Below are 18,865 nucleotides of genomic sequence, written 5' to 3' on the forward strand. Positions count from 1 at the left end.
TTCAGAGCTAGGATGAATGAATCTTGGGGCCGCTTGACCAGAACCAGCTTGTAAATCTCTTTAGTCTTTCGGGAAGTGGCGGTAAATTAATACAAATCCAGAAGGGAGAGGAGAGAAGAGGGTAAAACCCCCACACCGGAGCTCTGCTCTCAGCCCTTTGGAAAGACTCGCTTTTGCGGCTCTGGACCCTGTAGGTTACAGCCCGAAGAACCCAGCGGCGCTAGGACCTGGTTGGCGCCTCACCGTGGCCGCTTTCGGGCGGGCGGAGGAGGGAGAGGAGGAGGGAGATGTGGAAAAGGAGGGGTATAGAGGGGGGCGGGGGGAGTCATTTATGCAGAGCAGGCGCTGCTGCCATTGCCACTTACACTCCCAGCGCGCTGCTCGGAGCCGGAGGGAGCGCGGGGAGCGAGCTAGCGAGCGCTCGGAGCCCGGGCCAGCAGAGGGGGCGCCCAGCCGCTGCCTGCACCGCCGCCTCCGCCGCGCTCGGGGGCCCCGGGAGGAGCGAGGGCGAGTCGGAGAGTCCGGGAGCCGAGCCCGGCGAGACCCAACTGCGGGAGGGCGCCCGCCCCACTCAGCCGCCTCCTGCGCCGGAGCCGGGGAGCGCCGGCCGACCGCCCCGCGGGCCGTAGAGCTGGAAGCACAGGTCCCCGGAGCCCCAGGGATGGTCTAGGAGTGGGTGCGAGGCTCGCTGCTCAGCTCCCTGCCGGGGCTCGCCGCCTCCTGTCGATCTCCCAGGGCTGCGAGCCGCGGCGGCCGGGGGCTGCGCGCTCGGGCGGCCCAGGCCGAAGAAGTTAGTTGTGCGCTCAGCTTAGAGAGCGGAGCAAGCGAGCGATCGAAGCAGCAGCCAAGCGCCGGGGCCATGGGCTGGGGGAGCCGCTGCTGCTGCCCGGGACGGCTGGACCTGCTCTGCGTACTGGCGCTGCTCGGGGGCTGCCTGCTCCCCGTGTGCCGGACGCGCGTCTACACCAACCACTGGGCAGTCAAAATCTCCGGCGGCTTCCCGGAGGCCAACCGCATAGCCAGCAAGTACGGATTCATCAACATAGGACAGGTAACCACTAGCTGGCCGGGTTCTCGGCCCTGAAGCTGCGAGGGCGGGGGAATGGGGGGAGTCCCCCACGACCTCGCGCTTGTCCCTTCCTCGTCTGTCCCCTCCCCCTCTTCCAGATGTGTTCTTGCAGCTGTTGCCCTAACTCTTCTGCGATGCTCTCTCTCCTCTTTCTCACTCACTCACACACACACACATACACACACACACACACACACACACACACACACACTCGCTCTCCAAAGTTGCTACGATTTGTGTTTTGTTTACTTGTTTCTTGCAAATCAGGAGGGACAGGTAGGGTCTCTGGAAGGATCACGAGTGTACATAAGTAGTTTCAGACCCGACTGGACTTTTGCAGTGGAAAGTCGGGGAAGCAGTGGACTCTTTTAGGGGTTAGAGGGTAAGCACGCCCCTGGTGCCGGCTCCCCGTGGTTTCTGAGAGCCGGGATAAGAGGGGAGGCAAAGAAGGGAAAGCCTTTCCTGCTCGGACCTGAATTTAGCCCTGAAAAGAAGTTTCCTCTTTTAGGAGCGAGAGAACCTCTGGTCACTCAGTGAAGGCGCCAGAGGCGTGGAGGGCTGGAGCTAGACTCGAGAAAGGAGAGAGAGGAGGCGGCCGGACCCGGCGTGAGCGACTTGTGGGGAGACCTCCTGGCTTCCCCTCTCAAACTGGATAAGCGTGGGGGCTTCTAGATGGAGAGTCGGAGTGGGAGGTGTCAAACTTCCGAGACCACTGACCTGGTTCTGCTTTGGAAAACAGTGGGTCTTCCCTCTGGGAGTTACGTGCGGGACCCGGAGGCGGCGGTGGCGCGGGGTTTTCGTGAGGTGCTTTGGAAGGAGTTGCCCCGCTGGGGACTCAGAATTGAGGGATGTTATGGGAATGATTGGAAGCACTACAGATTTGGAGGTACCTCCGGGCTTGGCTTCCTCGCTCTCTTTCCTGCAAGAAATGGGTGGAAGGGGCAGTGGAAGCAGGTCCCAGAAAGTGCTCCCGCATCCTTACACCCCTCCCACTCGCTTCCCCTGGCCTGGCCCGAGGAGTGGCGCTGGTCTGACTCTGATGAGACTCTAATGGGGGAGGGAGGCGAGGGTGATAGAGGCGCCCTTACAGCAGACGCGCTGCTGGGACTGCTCTGGCTGCACGCGCCCCGCGTGCTCTGCCTGGATGAGGGGAGAGGAAGATGCCGGCTGGGGCCACTGGAGCAGAAGAGCACAGACTGTTGGTTTCTGGTGCTATGGAACTCCATGGCCAGGAACATGTCCTCCAGCATGGGTACTCTGGGCTGCCTGGGGGACGCAACATCCAGAGCAGGCAGAGCTGCTGTTACTGCATCTAACAGGAGCATTGGGGCTTCGGAGAAGCAGGAGGGGGCCAGGTGGGGGGATCTTGCTGCTGTTTGAGGTGCCAGAGAGTGGACATATTCTGGAGAAACCAGTCTGGTGGAGGGCTGAGACCAAGGCAAGGGGCATGGTCTGTATTTCTCGTCCCCCGGTCTAACACATACGGGAAAGGAAGCCACAGCCAGCCAGATTTTTTTGTCTGAGTGCTTGTCATTTTCAGGAGAGTTTCATCCTAATGGCTTGTTGGGATTCTACCTGCTTCTTCTATCTTCTTCTTCTGGAAGAAAACATTAAGTCTATTCAAATCTTTTTTACATAAGCTTGAAGTTGGGGGGTGCTGCATGTGACCTGGGGAATTTAAAAGGAAAGGCTAATAATAAAAGTAGTCATGTTAATAATCTTTCCAGATGCATCTTTCAGGTTCAGCTAACACTGGGCATCTCCCATAAAAAAGGCATATTTGGAAGAATAGTTCTTGACCATACACTTACTTCATAATCCACAGAACAACCATTTTTGTTGGATATTACGTCACTTACAGCAACAGGGAAACCAATATTCTGGAGAAGTTACCCATACAGGTCACCTATCTAGACAGTACAAGGGTGTGAATCAGATCTAGGACTGTCTGGTCCAGGCCTACACTTGCCTGTGAGGATGAAAGGAAGCGGAAGAAAGTAAAATCCCCATTTCCCTGAATTCTGATTTAGTGACTCAGTAGACGGAAAGCAAATGTCCAGGCTTAATACACAGATACTTAATTTCAACCGACCTGGACTTCTTGAACCTAAGCAGCTTCAGAAATTATGAAGTGGAAAGATCTGTATCAAAATAAACTCATTCAGTAGAACTTACACATTTGGAACCTGGCAGAATGGGGGAGAAGAAATTGTCACAGAACTCATTTTTGAATAACCAAACATTGCAGTATCCTGCAACCTTGCCTGACTTTTTACAAAGGGCTTTATAGTGAAGATCTGTGGATTTTCATTTAAAAGGTAATACTAAGAAAATTTACATTCAAGTAACACCAAATGTGGTTTATTGTGGTTTTTACAATGCCAATGAGGAAATTGAGAGCTTACAGGGGTGACAGAGGACTCCTTGAACTGATACCCTAACCAGTGTAAAAACAATTCTTACAGTGTAAAGCATTTCCTCTGTAGATCAAAGGGCTAAGTCTTGAAGGTGGTAAATTGAGTTCACACAAGCAATATCATTGCACTGTAAGGGCCATCCTTTTGTTGTCCTTTCTTTATATCAGTAAGCCAGCTGTTGTTCAGTTGAGGGCAGTAACTAATTTGCAAATGTCTCTAGAATGTGCCCCTGTTTTTAAGCATTTGGGCTTGGGGTCCCACCTCATGTGTCACAGATTGGAACTGAGGTCTTTTATTGTTTCTATAGTCATTTAATATCCTGGTAGTATTTTTGAGGTCTTTCTGTGTAATATTTTAGGTGAATAAGGTAGTGACTTTGTACCACAGTAACAATCTGATTTTGAATATCTGTTCAGTGTCATGTTTTGTGTAACATCTTAGCATTTAAAAGCCACCATAGGTAAATTTCTGGCCTGGAGATTTCTACAGAAAACCTGGCCTGTCATCTTCAAGAAAGATAGTACGTGGAGAGTAACACAGGAGAAGTAAGCAAACAGGCAAAAAGAACATGCTTGACATCCTGGAAGGGAACAATAATGAAGCTTTTCTTGGCTTTGGTTCTAGAGATAGCAGTTGTTTGGGTAGGTTTTCACATAATGTTTGTATTTTGTGAATGGTTATGTCTCGAAACTCTAAAATGATGCTGTAACTAGTGGTAGTTTTCATGTCATTATATATCATATTTTGCTTGGCATTACCATCAGCTCTAGAAAGTCCTGCATTTCTTCCCCTACAAGACCCAACGCCAAGCAGTCTCAATATTTATCATAATGAGCACTGCTAAGGTGGCTGAGGGTAGGTACATCTGTCTGTTGGCCCACACGGGGGTGGAAAAAAGAGGCCTAGTTTTTAGCTAGCAGTGTAGTGGTGAGAGGATGAAAAAGACATGAAGGAATAAGACCCAACATAATGTTAATTGTGAACCTTTGTTTGGCTGCAGTCTACAAACCTGGAGGAATTAACTTCTGGGTATTCAAACCCAGAGAGAAGGTCCTCCGTAAAGATTGTTTGCTCTGTGCACCAGCTGCATTTATCCATCTGTGAGGTGCTTTTAATCCTTGATTCCAAACTGAGATTACCAGATTACCACCCCCCCTGCCAAAAAAAAAAAAAAGTGTGACTTATGTTGAGCGAGATTCCAGAAAGATAAAGCCAGCTGAGAGTAATACTGGGGAGAATGTTTTACCTGGCAGTCCCATTGAGAGCAGAGACTTGGAAACTCTACAGATGCCATTTGCAAGGTCTAGGAAAGCAGGAAAGTCAGTGAACTTAATGGAGCCCCTGTTCCTTCATCTGTAAAAGAATAAATGAGATAATAGAGGGAGTCGGCTCTGTACTGCTCAGCACATAGTTAAGTAGCTTTGGAAGGTTTGTTGAATCTGGATCTGAAATAAGTGAGATTCAGACTTTATTTAGGTATGATAAAAGGAAGACATTTTTATAATGGAAAATGCAACACACTGAAGATCAGGAAAATATGTTTGATGACTGAGTCAAAAAAGCTAAATCAGAGCTCTATAGACACGGAAATGGGTTTTCCATTTCAACTAACAATTTGAAATAGTTTAAAATAGTTTTCTGCTGGGTTCTAAACAATTCTGGCTGATTTCCCATGGCAGTGCTCCCCTCCCTGGTTGATCTTTGCTATAATCCATTAAATAATGTAGGATAAGCTCACTGGGCATGGAAGAAAGGGACAAAAAATAATCTGAAGACTGATTATTTTATAAAGCACCTTGCCTTGGTACATTATGAGAGATCATATATGAATTCCTATTTCACTTAATTCTGAATGTGGTTTGCATGAGAAAGGTGATAAGAACCATTTTCCAAATCAGCAGGACAGGATGCTTTAGCAGGAAGAACCTTCTTCAGCAATGTCCTGAAGGTCTCTCACTTTCTTGGTTAGTTTTGACCTGTGAATAATGTGGGAGGCTAAACAGTGGAGGGTGAGTGCCCAGTGCTTATGGATGGCATCAGAAATAGGGGACAGGGATAGTCTGGTGGGTTGTATGGGAGTGCACTGTGCTCCCCTAGTTATATCCTTGCTGCTGCTGCTGCTGCTAAGTCGCTTCAGTCGTGTCTGACTCTGTGCGACCCCATTGATGGAAGCCCACCAGGCTCTCCTGTCCCTGGGATTCTCCAGGCAAGAACACTGGAGTGGGTTGCCATGTCCTTCTCCAATGCATGAAATGAAAAGTGAAAGGGAAGTCGCTCAGTCTTGTCCGACTCTTAGTGACCCCATGGACTACAGCCTACCAGGCTCCTCCGTCCATGGGATTTTCCAGGCAAGAGTACTGGAGTGGGGTGCCATTGCCTTCTCCGAGTTATATCCTTAGGCCTTTGTAAATGGATGTGGGAGTCCCAGAGTGATCCCTGTGTGATGCATCTGGCTTTGCACCCGGCAAGGACCTCGGCTCTGATTTCCACACCCAAGAACCTTAGCTCTGACCTCTGCTATCCACCCTCACATGTGTCGTTCTCATGAGTGGGAGAACCTTTCAGAAGAAAAAGCAGTTCAGAGCTCTTGGCCTGCTGATGGTGGGTCTGTTGCTTTAACCTCATAGGCTAGGAATGGCTGTATGTGGCCATTGGGATTTTTGGGGTCTATTTGAAATGAAACACTGCATTTTTGTGAGCCCCAAGGCAGTTGAATTTGCCTTATGACTATCTTTAATAAGTTTATATCCAGAGGTCCTAACCTTAAAGGTCAGCCAGAGAAGCAGGGTAGTGCGCTGGGAAAGTGTCCAGCCATGTCTGACTCTTTGGTTAAGGGAGGGAGTCCTGACCCAGAAACATCCCCTGGGCAGGGAGGGGTATTTGTGTTGTCGGTTCAAGTTATGCGAAGCAGTGTCTGGGTTTTCCCCAAGGCTGAAGTATCTGCAGACATCTCTGTGCCTCGGGATTTGATCACTTGTCTAATTCAGGTTGGATTAAATGACAAAGAAGCTGATTTTGACTTCCTGGGTAGTAAAAATGAACACGTATAGATGCTCATGTTATGAATATGCTATATATATGAATTTTTATTTTTATCAGGATTAAATTTGCACGTAGTTCAGGGTTGCAAAGGGTCAGACATGACTGAGCAACTGAACTGACTAGAGTGCAGTTGCGCGTGCAACATTCTCACTAGTTCAACAGATTACATCTCTCCACCTAAGTGTACCAAGAAGGAACTATCCAGACCAATAAACTCTTCTATTTGAGTTAACCCTAGGAGGAAAAAGAGACTAGAAAGAAAACTAAACTAAGTCAGAAGGTTTGAGTGAAACTCTAGGGTTTTCCCTTTTATTTATCAACCTGACCCTCAAGTTGGGGACCTGAGCACCTGCCCCATCTACCTCTCAGGATTGCTGTGTTATCGAGTGCCCTAAGAACAAATATGAACATATAAATAAAGACAGACATAGGAAGTATTATATGATCTATAAGGGCTCCAAGGAGACGGAGGCTGCTCCAGAGGAAAAGTAAGAGAATGCAGGAGTTACTAGGAGTTTCTCTAGTGGAGCACTGGTGAATTTCCAGGTTCTCATAATTGCCCCTGGGGATCTACTGGAAACAGAAATGGGGAGGAGTCAGTGTGGCATCTGACTCTCCCATTGTTGTTGTTCAGTCTCTCAGTCGTGTCCAACTCTTTGAGAGTTGACTGCAGCACGCTAGGCTTCCCTGTCCTCCACCATCTCCCGGAACTTGCTCAAACTCATGTCCAATGAGTCAGTGATGCCATCCAACCATCTCATCCTCTGTCATCCCCTTCTCCTCCTGCCCTCAATCTTTCCCAGCATCAGGGTCTTTTCTAATGAGTTGGCTCTTCGCAACAGTTGGCCAAAGTATTGGAGCTTCAGAACCAGTCCTTCCAATGAATATTCAGGATTGATTTCCTTTAGGATTGACTGGTTTGATCTCCTTGCAGTCCAGGGACTCTCAAGAGTCTTCTCTAACACCACAGTTCAAAAGCATCAATTCTTCAGTGCTCAGCCTTCTTTATGGTCCAATTCTCACATCCACAGATGACTACTGGAAAAACCACAGCTTTGACTAGACGGGGCTTTGTTGGCAGTGTCTCTGCTTTTTAATACGCTGTCTAGGTTTATCATAGCTTTTCTTCCGAGGAACAAGTGTCTTTTAATTTCATGACAGCAGTCACCATCTACAGTGATTTTGGAGCCCAAGAAAATAAAGTCACTGTTTCCATTGTTTCCCCATCTATTTGCCATGAAGTGATGGGACCATATGCCATGATCTTCATTTTTTGAATGTTGAGTTTTAAGCCACCTTTTTCACTCTCCTCTTTCACCTTCAACAAGAGGCTCTTAATTATTCTTTGCTTTCTGCCATAACGGTGGTGTTATCTGCATATCTGAGGTTATTGATATTTCTCTCGGCAATCTTGTTTCCAGCTTGTGCTTCATCCAGCCCAGCATTTTGCATGGCAAGTCTCACATTTCCCCTGAGAGCCTTGGAGGGTGGTGTAGGGCTGGGACAGCTGACCAGAGCATCAAGCAGCCAGGGCTCCCCATCTCTTGGTTGAACAACTTTGGTTTATAAGGCATATGCCATGTGGAGGTTGCATGATTTTTTATTTTTATATAGACAATCAAACATAGTCTTTTAAGATTGACTCAAATATGAGTTATGTGTAGGAGAGTAGTGGAAATAAAACTGAAATACAGAGAGGCCCATAAAGAATACAGACGGGACTCTTTTGAGTACATGTGTGAAAAACCCAACTCATAGTGCTCAAATAAAACTGATAAACAGGCAGATAAGGGAGCAGGGAATCTGTTGGTTTAAACAGATCCACATGCCTTTATGTGAAGTTCTAAAGGCAGAAGCTGAAACTTTTTGCAGCCAAGCCTCATCTTATCTGTACTTTCTTAAAGGCAAAAACCTACCCTGACCTAAACTGACATCAATTAGGACATTAATGTGTTTGATTGCAGAAATCTATGACTGAGTTTGATTTTGAGGATGTTGTCCTTGATCCACATAGCGTGTATATTACATTCCACTGTACTTTTCTCATCTGAAGAATTATGAATTTCTGAAACACATATAGATTCAAGTTTCAGAAAAGTGATTGTGGGTCTATCCAGCTGAAAAGTCAGAAGCAGTACTAACATTGGATTCTTATCTGTTTCCCTGTATTTGCTTCATTTTCAGTTGGGCCCTTTCCATGAGCAGTAGAGCTCTTTTGATTCATAGTACCTCTCTCATGCAGTCTTGAAATTAACCCCTGAAAAAGATTTCAGTTCTTCAGCAGTTGGGTCATATCCCTATTTTCAGGCCAGTCACTTTGTTTGTGGGGGTGGTGGTGTTTTGGTGAGTTAGCTTGGGTCACTTGTCCACCCTTGAAGTGAGGGAGATGTTGACATTGGGTGGGCACCCTACCAACTGAGGAAGGACAGTTTCCTAAAAGAAGAGAGGATGCCACCACTAGAATAAAGGAAAGGACATGTAGGACAAGAAAAATACCCACCACAAATCAGATTATATAAAGCCTGAAATGCCTAGGTTAGGGAGTTTCAACATGATCAAGGAAGATAAAGAATTACATTGAAGATCCCTGAGAAGGAGGCAACACCCTACTGATTCAAAACACATGAGAATCTACCATGTAATCCATACTATACTTTCTGCTGTCAGGGACCTAGGATGTTTTTATCCATAACCAGTACTAAGGAAGGCAAGTACTGATGGAGTCTCAGGCAGTGCAGTATGGTTCAGCCTTGCCTGGTGGGGAATTCGCTGGTAGCTGTGTGCATAATGAACTGGAGGAGGTAGAGAAGGTATTGTGTTGGGCAAAGTTATTGTTATAAACACAGAACTTGGGAAAACTGAAGGAATAGATTCGGAAGCTCTAGTATAGGTAGATTCAATGTGGCTCAGTAATCCAGTGGAAGGGAATGATGAGAAAGAGTGAGAAGATGAAGAGGAAAGAGTTTATAGCTTGGGACCAGGAACATGGGGGTCATCTGTGGCATGAGGACAGCCTGCAGGAGCCTTTCGGGGAACGACTTGGGAGGTCCAGATGTAGTGTTGTCAGCAGGTAGAGAGTCATACAGATGGAAATGTACAGTAGCCAGGAGAGAATTTAGGGCAGGAGAGAAGTGAGGACTGCCGCTCGGCCATCTCAGTGTAAGTAAAGCTGTGAAAGCATGCAGGATGCTAAGATGTGAGGCAAACAAGATAGGAGGGCTGAGAATACAACCCGAAGGAATGTCTCCATGTAGAGGGCAAGGGATATAGGGAGTAGATGAAGAGGGTGGGGAGGCCCTGAAGACACAGTCATGAAGCCACGGAGGGCTACACTAGAGAGAATCTAGGTGATGAGAATTGAAACATGGTGCCCGTGCTCTTAACACCAGTGCCTGACCGAATAGTGAGGGGACGTTTCACTGCGCATCTGCCCTCCCTCCTACGTCATCTCCCTTCATCTCTTTCTCATCAGTGTCCTGGAGTATTTAGGATCATAAGTATAGAACTAAAAGAGTTTGCATCCTAATACTGCCACTTCCTAGCTGAGGCACCCTAGGCAAGCATCTTAAAGATGCTTAAAGAGGCACCCATTTGTCTTACTTTCTTCATGGTGAAAAAGATCTAATAGTATTTCCCTCCTAAAATTGCTGTGAGGATTAGTTAAAAGTAGTTAGAATGGTGCCTGGCACATATTACATACCCAGTGAATCTCAATTGTTTTATCTTGTTTTTATAAGCCAAGTTATGCTCAGTTTCTATATACTTACCATTATATCGTGAGGCTTTTCCAATGTTACTGAATACTTTTACACACACTTTAATGGCTGCATGATTGAAGGTACCATACTAAGTTGCAGTTAGTGTGACCATACACCAGTCAGTCCTAAAGAAAATTGGTCCTGAATATTCATTGGAAGGACTGATGCTGAAGCTGAAACTCCAATACTTTGACCACCTGATTCAAAGAACTGACTCATTTGAAAAGACCCTGATGTTGGGAAAGATTGAGGCAGGAGCAGAAGGGGATGACAGAGGATGAGATGGTTGGATTGCATCACCACCTCGAGGGACATGAGTTTGAGTAAGCTCCGGGAGTTGGTGATGGATAGGGAAGCCTGGCATTCTGCAGTCCATGGGGTCGCAAAGAGTTGGATATGACTGAATGACTGGACTGAACTGAACTGATACCACAGTTTGCAAGGGAGAGCACTGGTTTATGCCTGTAGTAAATCAGTTTATCTCCATTCAGTATTTTTTTTTTTTAATATCCCCTTCACTTTCAAACATATCTGAGTTTGGCAGAGAAATGATATGGTCAGCCTGATTGAATGTGTGTGTTTGTGTGTGGGTGTGTAATTGCATATCTGTTCTTCCATTAGCTGGGAAAGCTGGGCTGTGCCTCATTCCTATTTGTGTCCCCAGCACCAAGCACAGTGGGTGGCATAGAAGCACAGTGGGCCCTTGGGGCAGCAAGCGTAATGGGTATACCTGGAGAGGCATGGATCTGGAAAGCAAGAGGAACATGGGTGCCTTGAGACTAAAGAGGAATGAGGCTGAATGGAAATACAGGGAGTTCATGTTGGGGAGGAAAGGAAGCGAGCGTGTGTGGACAATGGCCTGGATCTCATTATCAGTTCAGAGGTGAAGGCCACCGGCAGAGAGAGGGGGAACTGGGTGAAATTAGTGGCCCAGTGCTTCAGTGTTTGGGAACATTGTTAGGAAATTCTGATAAGAGATAATGACCAATGCCAGTGAGAAGAGTTGCCAAATAGCGATGGCAATAGCTGCTTTTATGTAGTTATTGCTCAGTAAGTAGTGGTTAACAGAAAGGGGGAGAAAATGAACCAGCCTCCATTGTTTTGTGCTTTTGTCACTAATACTCAGGAACCTGAGGTTGCTGCTGCTGCTAAGTCACTTCAGTCGTGTCCGACTCTGTGTGACCCCATAGACGGCAGCCCACCGGCTCCCCCGTCCCTGGGATTCTCCAGGCAAGAACACTGGAGTGGGTTGCCATGTCCTTCTCCAATGCATGAAAGTGAAAAGTGAAAGTGAAGTTGCTCAGTCGTGTTCGACTCTTTGCGACCCCATGGACTGCAGCCTACCAGGCTCCTCCGTCCATGGGATTTTCCAGGCAAGAGTACTGGAGTGGGGTGCCAGTGCCTTCTCCGGAACCCGAGGTTAGATAAGGACAAAACAGGGAGTTAGAATGTGAGTTAGGGTGAGAGAGAAAGGAACAAGAGACTGTGGGAAGCTGGGGGTGATGAGGATGAATGGTTCTTGAATGCAAAGGATTCCATCTTTGAAATGATAGACCACAGTGTCCAGGCAGGGCCAAAATAGGACTGGTGAACCAAAGGCATAGGGCAGTTATAAAGGCTGTAGTTCAAAATGAAAATGGAAAGCCAGTTTGGTAAGAGGAATAGAGGTGGAAAGATGGAAGTCATCCCAGAGGGTAATTTTGTTTATATAGACTAGAACTGTTCTGCATAAAGATAAGGTCCAAGGTGGGATGACCAGGTAGAGGACAGGTGAAGGTCAGTGACTTGGATGGAATCAGGAAACTGTGAGACTGATATTAGCAGGGTTATCAGCTTGGTTAAGATAAGGTTTCCAAGTATTTCGTGCTGGTGTACCCACTAGGCAGATAAACATGAAGTCTGCCCCATACTTCAGTTCTCCTTTGGTAAATTTAGGTATTATCTCTACTTTACACATCTGTGCATTACTATTTGCACTGCAGGTCCTGTGTCAACTTAAGGGATAAAGACAGACACATGAGTGATTGCTTTCAACTCTCAAATGAACCTTTCCATATTTGATTTAAAAACTGAAGATTGTGTTGAGCACTGAATATGGAGGGAAGGTTGTAGACAAAGAATGTGAAGCCAGGAATAATATTTAAGGGTGATTTTAAAATGTTTTATACGATGCCACATTTTATGCTTGCCTTTACCTTTTAGTTGTCATGTACACTACTTTCCATTATAATAAATAATTATACCTATAATTTATTCACATCATGTGGTCTGCCCTTTACATAATTATATAGTATAATGAAACTATGTATCTTTTATGTATTCTTAGTTTAACTTTACTGCCTTATAAGAATATGGATGTATTTTGAAATGTGTTTTTAAACTTATTTATAATTTGCTCTCGTATAATGTATAATATTTTTAGATTGCTCTCTACAATCTTAGATTAATCTTGTTTGCATTTAATGTGAATCAGATTGTTAGGTTAGGGTTAGCATCATACAAGAAGCATGAATTTCTAGTTGAATGTTCTGTGCATTATGCGTGCATGCTCAGTTGTGTCTGACTCTGTGACCCCAAGGACTGTTCCCCACGAGGCTCCTCTGTCCATGGGATTATCCCAGCAAGAATACCTGAGTGGGTTGCCATTTCTTGCTCCAGGAGATATTCCTAACCCAGGGATTGAACCCATGTCTCCTGTGGCTTTTGCATTGGCAGGCGGATTCTTTACTACTGAGCCACTTGGGAAGCCCTGTCTGTGCATCATCTAAGGGGTTAATTCTGTCCTGGGCAAATTGCTTTGTGGGTACCCTGCCACCATTGAAACTGGTTAAGATTTATTAAAAACAAGTCCTTCCCTGCTGCCTTTCCCAGTGTGCATGTATGTGTACACACACAAATATATATCTCATATATATTTTCCCTGAGTACTTAAGGGCTGATATTTTTGTAATAAGTACTTAAGGCCTGGTATTTTTCTACTCTGAGAAGCTCTTACAGCTGTAAAAATATACCAGTTCTCTTCATATCAATGTTCCCAGGCTTGTACCTTGTTTTCACTAGTTGAAGTTTCTCAACCATAATAAAACTGGGCAGTGCTCACGAGTTTGAATGCAGTGCAGGCGGGGAAGACAGTTTCAGGACCTTTAATCTTGTAAGTGTATATCCGTAACTACAAGTTTAGAAGTTTGCCACTTACTCATCCTGGGCCTATTCTAGGTGCATTTAATGTTTTTTTTTTTTTTTTTTCCCCTGTATGTGTGTGGGACCCATTCATCAATTTCAGTTTTTCAAGAGAAAACTAAATTGTAGGCCATTTAAGATTTATTATAGCCTAGTTTCCAGCAAAACCTTTTCTCTTTATTTTTTTTTAACCTTGGGGTGTCTTTCTACTTGTTTGGTGCTCATGAGCCAGTTTACCAAATGCTGCATTGTTTGACTCACGATAGGATGATGTCATTGCTTCTGGGCTGGTTGGATGATGCTGAGAATCAGTAAACAAAACTCAGGGATGAAAACAGGTGACTTGAATTCTCCTCTAGGTCCTGCCCTGCCACAAATTTTCTACATTCTTATGAACTGGTTACAGGTTGTTGTTGATTTTTTCCTGTCTTAAAGGATTAGTTTTATTCATTGTTTTATTTTAAAAATATTTATTGAAGGATACCATCGAGAAAATCAAAAGACAACCCACAGGATGGGAGAAAATATTTGCAAATCACATCTGATGAGACTTGTATCCAGAATATATAAGGAACACCTACACTCAATACTAAAAAACAAATACCCCAGTTAAAAATGGGCACAAAAGATGTGAATAGACACGTCTCCAATAAGCACATGAGAAGATGCTCAGCATCATTAGTCATTAGGGAAATGCAAATCAAAACCACAATGAGATACTAATTCACATCATACTCAATTGGACTGCTATAATCAGAAAGACAGATAATCACAAGTGTTGGCAAGGATATGGAAAAATTGGAACTCTCATATGCTATTGGTAGAAATGCAAAGTGTTGCAACCACTGTGGGAAGACAATCTAGCAGTTTCTTAAAAGGTTACATGTATTAGTAGACGTACCATATGATCCAACAATTCCACCCTTAAGTATACATTCAGGGGAAATGAAACATTTGTTCACACAAAAACTTATAGACAAAAGTCTATGGCAGCATTATTCACTGGAGCCAGAAAAATGGAAACAACCCAAATGTCTATCAACTGATGAATGGACAAACAAAATATAGTGTTTCCTTACATGGAATATTCTGCAATAAAAATGAATGAAGTACTAATACAGCTTCCTTGTTGGCTCATTGGGTAAAGAATCCATCTGCAATATAGGAAACACAGGAGACACAGGTTCGATCCCTGGACCTGGAAGATCCCCTGTAGTTGGAAATGGCAACCCACTCCAGTATTCTTGCATGGGAAACCCCATGGACAGAGAATCCTGGTGGGCTCCAGTCCATGGATTAGCAAGGAGTCTGATATGACTGAGTGACTAAGAACGAATACAGCTACAACGTGGATGAACCTTGAAAACATTTTCCCTGGCTAAGTGAAAAGAGCCAGTCACAAAAGGCCATGCATGTAGGATTCTGTTTATACGAAATTTCCAGAGTAGACAAATCTACAGAGAAAGAAAGTAGATTAGTGGTCATCTAGGACTGGAGCAGCGAGGAATTGGTGGTGGTGGGGTACTACTAATGGGTTTGGGGTTTCTTTTGGGGTGATGAAAATGTTCTAAAATTGAATGTGGTGATTTTTATACAGCTATATAACTGTACTAAAAATCATTGAATAGTATACTTTGATGAATGTATGGTATTTGAATTTTATCCCAATAAAGCTGCTAAAAAATAGTTATTGAGTACCTGTTGTTTAACAGCCATTTTAATAGATCCAGTCCCACTATATCTGTCTTTAGTAAGATGTCTGCTCACATGGGAGATGGCAGTGGCACCCCACTCCAGTACTCTTGCCTGGGAAATCCCATGGATGGAGGAGCCTGGTGGGCTACAGTCCATGGGGTCGCAAAGAGTCGGACATGGCTGAGCGACTTCACTTTGACTTTTCACTTTCATGCATTGGAGAAGGAAATGGCAACCCACTCCAGTGTTCTTGCCTGGAGAATCCCAGGGATGGGGAAGCCTGGTGGGCTGCCGTCTATGGGGTCGCACAGAGTCGGACATGACTGACGTGACTTAGCAGCAGCAGCTGCTCACATGGAGCTTATATTTAGTGGAAGGAGCCAACCTATGAGGCAGTTATGACATAAAATAATTTCAAATGATAAGTTGCTATTGGAAAGCAGAATACATTGGTAGAGTCTCAAGTGCCTGAGGATGGGAGGACTCCTTTAGATAGGCTAGTTAGGGAGCCTCATTAAGTAGGGAGCACTTGAGCAGAGATCTGAATAAGGAGCTGGCTATCTGGAGGTCTAGGGTGGGGTTGAGGTCCACACAGAGGCGACAACAGTGCAAAAGTCCCTAGAGGAACAGAAACCAGCTGGTGTAAATGAAGTCTAGTTACCAAGGATGAAGGGGTTGAGCTTGCGATTGAAGAGGATGGTCTTAAAGCTTAATTTTGATGATGCCATTTACCTGTTCAGGAGTCAACAGTAGCCCCCATTGACCTTCTGCATTTAAACAGATTCTTCGTCTGGGCTTTTAAAGGCTCCTATCTACTTTTCTCAAAATACTTTTCCCGTCCCTTTTTTTTTCTTTGCTCTGTCCCTTAACAAAGCCAAACTGGACTTCCCATTATTCCCCAGATCCTATACGCAATCCTTTCCTGTTTCTGTGCCAGTCTTTCCACCTGGAATATTCACCTGACTCCTTGCTCTTCTGGAAATTCTCTTCTTCAAGGTACATCTCAGATGTCACTTGCACAGTACCTCACTCTGGAAATACAGGTATAGGCATAGTCACTCTGATATTTCAGTTTGTTGACTCCAATTGTATTTTGCCCCAAATCCTAAGAGGCTGAGTGTAGTTAAGTTTTTCCTTCTTTTTTCTCCTTGTAAAAGGCTTAATTATTCTGTAGCACATAACATGGTGTTGGCTGTGTATAAATAATCATTAAATATTGATCAAATCCTAAAGTATATTATGAGCCAGTAATGTATATAAGATTAAGTCTGAACGCTGGAGAAAAATGACAAAAAATTCTACTACCCAGTCAAAAGGGAAGGCTAACAGTGTATAGTAAATTCTATAGGGGAGTATTTAAAGGATATAAAGAAGACATCCAGGATTGATGAGTCATATGTGTGTGTGTATTCTAAAGTCCATGGATTCCTGGGAAATAGCCTAATCCTTATCTTTGGCTATTTCAGATCTTGGCATCGTCAACAGGGTTGTTCTTCCTGGCTTTAACTTCATGAGAATTCTTAGTGGGAGAGTCAGAGTACACAGTGAGACATCTTCCACCCCGAGAGCCAAGTCCCAGATCATCCTAGCACTGGGATGGCTTTTCCAAGGATCCCAGGGAACCCTGAGGGCTCTACTGTCTGTGCTCATCTCTCTGGGGGTAACAGTGCAAGCTTTGTGTCTTTCGGACTGGGAGGAATAACAGCACAGAGGGACCCCCAGTGATGGAATTGGTCAGTAGTAAGAGGAGGTTTCAGATGGCAGGCAAATTTTAGTCTGTGTGGAATCGTGGGAGTAGCAAAAATAAGCAGATTTGGTGCATGTGACAGATCTTAAAACTCTGTATAATATAAGCCAGACAGTCTTGTGATAGTCAGAGGCCCATGGCTGGCCTACCTGGATCAGCCGTGGCTGAGCTTACCTGGATGGGCCATTTTGAAAGGCTGAAGTTCTCAAGTTAAATCTGCATGAGAGGAGGAATTAAGGCTCCAGGACAAACAGACATAAATTAAGCCCTGCAGCCAGTCCTTAAGGAGTAGCTTCAGAAATATCCTTGGAGATAGGAAATAAACTCAGGACAAATAGAGAAACTATCCATTGGGAGTTAGCTCCACTTAATTATGAATGGAATGCTCTCTTAGTTGGGTGACATGGCCAGAAGCCAGTCTCTCAATCAAGATGGGTCTCCCCATCTGACCTTTTCACTTTGATCAGATCTAAGCCTCAAATAACCAGATAGAGGAAGGTGAGTTATATTTTCTGGGTCAGATGAAAGGGAGATGGGAAAGCTGAGTGTTCTTGTGCTGTATACGGTTCTGAAGCGAGCTGTTCCTTTCTCTCCATTGCGATGGATCTGCTGTGCTTGTGTGCTAAGTCGCTTCAGTCCTGTCTGACTCTTTGTGACCTTTTGGACTGTAGCCTGCCAGGCTCCTCTGTCCATGGGATTCTTCAGGCAAGAATACTAGAGTGGGTTCCCATGCCCTCCTCCAGGGGATCTTCCTGACCCAGGGACCAAACCCATGTCTCTTATGTCTCTTGCATTGGGAGGTGGGGTCCCTACCAATAGTGCCACCTGAGAAGCCCCTGCTGTATATTAGCCCCCTGTTACTTCTTGTGTGGACTATAGTACCAGTCCTGCCCTGTCCTTATGTCTTCCTATGCAAAACATGTCACGTAAGGCAGTTTAGTTTTTTCAGCAACCACTCTGGTCAAAGAGACTTCCTCTTTCTCCTCTGCTCTTGATCCCTCTTCCCACCTCCCCTTCCCCTTCCCACTCCCCTGCCCCGCCCCCACCATCTATTCTAGATATCATTCAGCCTAAATCTTTTGCCGTTCTTTGTGCATGTACTGCCAGGCTCTGCCTTCCTTCCCCTGATCATGTGGCTCCCACTGCGTGGACAGCCTCATGTCCAGTTCTTACTTGTTCAGCAAAGCCCTTCTCAGATGTCATTTCCTCAGATGAGACTGCCTGTGGATAAAACTTTTTTTGTTTAAACTCTTATTGAACTTGTAAGCTTCTTTTTCCTGGCATTTGACGTTTTCAGTTTGTATTCCATTTATTTGTCTATCTTCTTTCCTTTAATAGATATTAATCCCCCTAAAGACAGGATTTTCTGTCTGGTTCATCTTTGTATCACAAATGGTACCTAGAAGAGTGTGCTCTGTCACTCAGAGGGCCTTGGAAAAATATTCTGAAATGGAGAAATGGTTGTGAGTAAGTGAAGGTGAAAAGGAAACAGAAACCATAGCATCATTAGTACTGGCCCCTGAATATTTTTGGTTCTCCTCCTCGCCATGTGATAGGATTGTATTTCCGCATTTGGGGTATGAGTGTGCTCCTCTAACTTCTGTGGGGCAATGAAATGTGAGCAGAAGTGACACACACCCCCTCTTTAATTGTCAGTGCTCTCCATCTGCCCCACTGTGATCTGCAAGCTCCAGGTGCTGGGTGCTCCATTGGCCTGGGTCCTTGCGGGCCATGCTGAGCAGCGCTCCCAGCCAACGCACAATGGACATGTAACATGAGCTAGAAACACGCTTTTGTTGTTTTCAGTCACTGAGATTCATGGGTTCATTTGTTTCTGCTGGGGAACCTGGCCAGTTCCCACTAATACAAAAGTACAATAGTTTTCTCCTTAGCCTTGCACAGAGTATACATGGAGATCTGTTATTGAAGAGGGAGAAAGGTTATGTGATATTCTGGA

At 45.1% G+C, this 18,865-nt stretch overlaps 1 protein-coding gene across 3 annotated transcripts in view; it reads left to right on the top strand.

Moving 5' to 3' along the window:
- The first annotated feature begins 394 nt into the window (after nt 1-394).
- PCSK5 (proprotein convertase subtilisin/kexin type 5) overlaps nt 395-18,865 on the top strand; it is a 519,637-nt gene continuing 501,166 nt past the window's right edge. For all 3 annotated transcript variants that reach the window (XM_027549490.1, XM_027549491.1, XM_027549492.1), the window contains exon 1: nt 395-1,051. In XM_027549490.1, the coding sequence (XP_027405291.1) occupies nt 860-1,051 (192 nt within the window). In that variant the 5' untranslated portion in view covers nt 395-859. The remainder of the gene's footprint in view (nt 1,052-18,865) is intronic.

This window comes from Bos indicus x Bos taurus, chromosome 8 (assembly GCF_003369695.1).
Source record: "Bos indicus x Bos taurus breed Angus x Brahman F1 hybrid chromosome 8, Bos_hybrid_MaternalHap_v2.0, whole genome shotgun sequence".
In the NCBI taxonomy this organism is placed as follows: domain Eukaryota; kingdom Metazoa; phylum Chordata; class Mammalia; order Artiodactyla; family Bovidae; genus Bos; species Bos indicus x Bos taurus.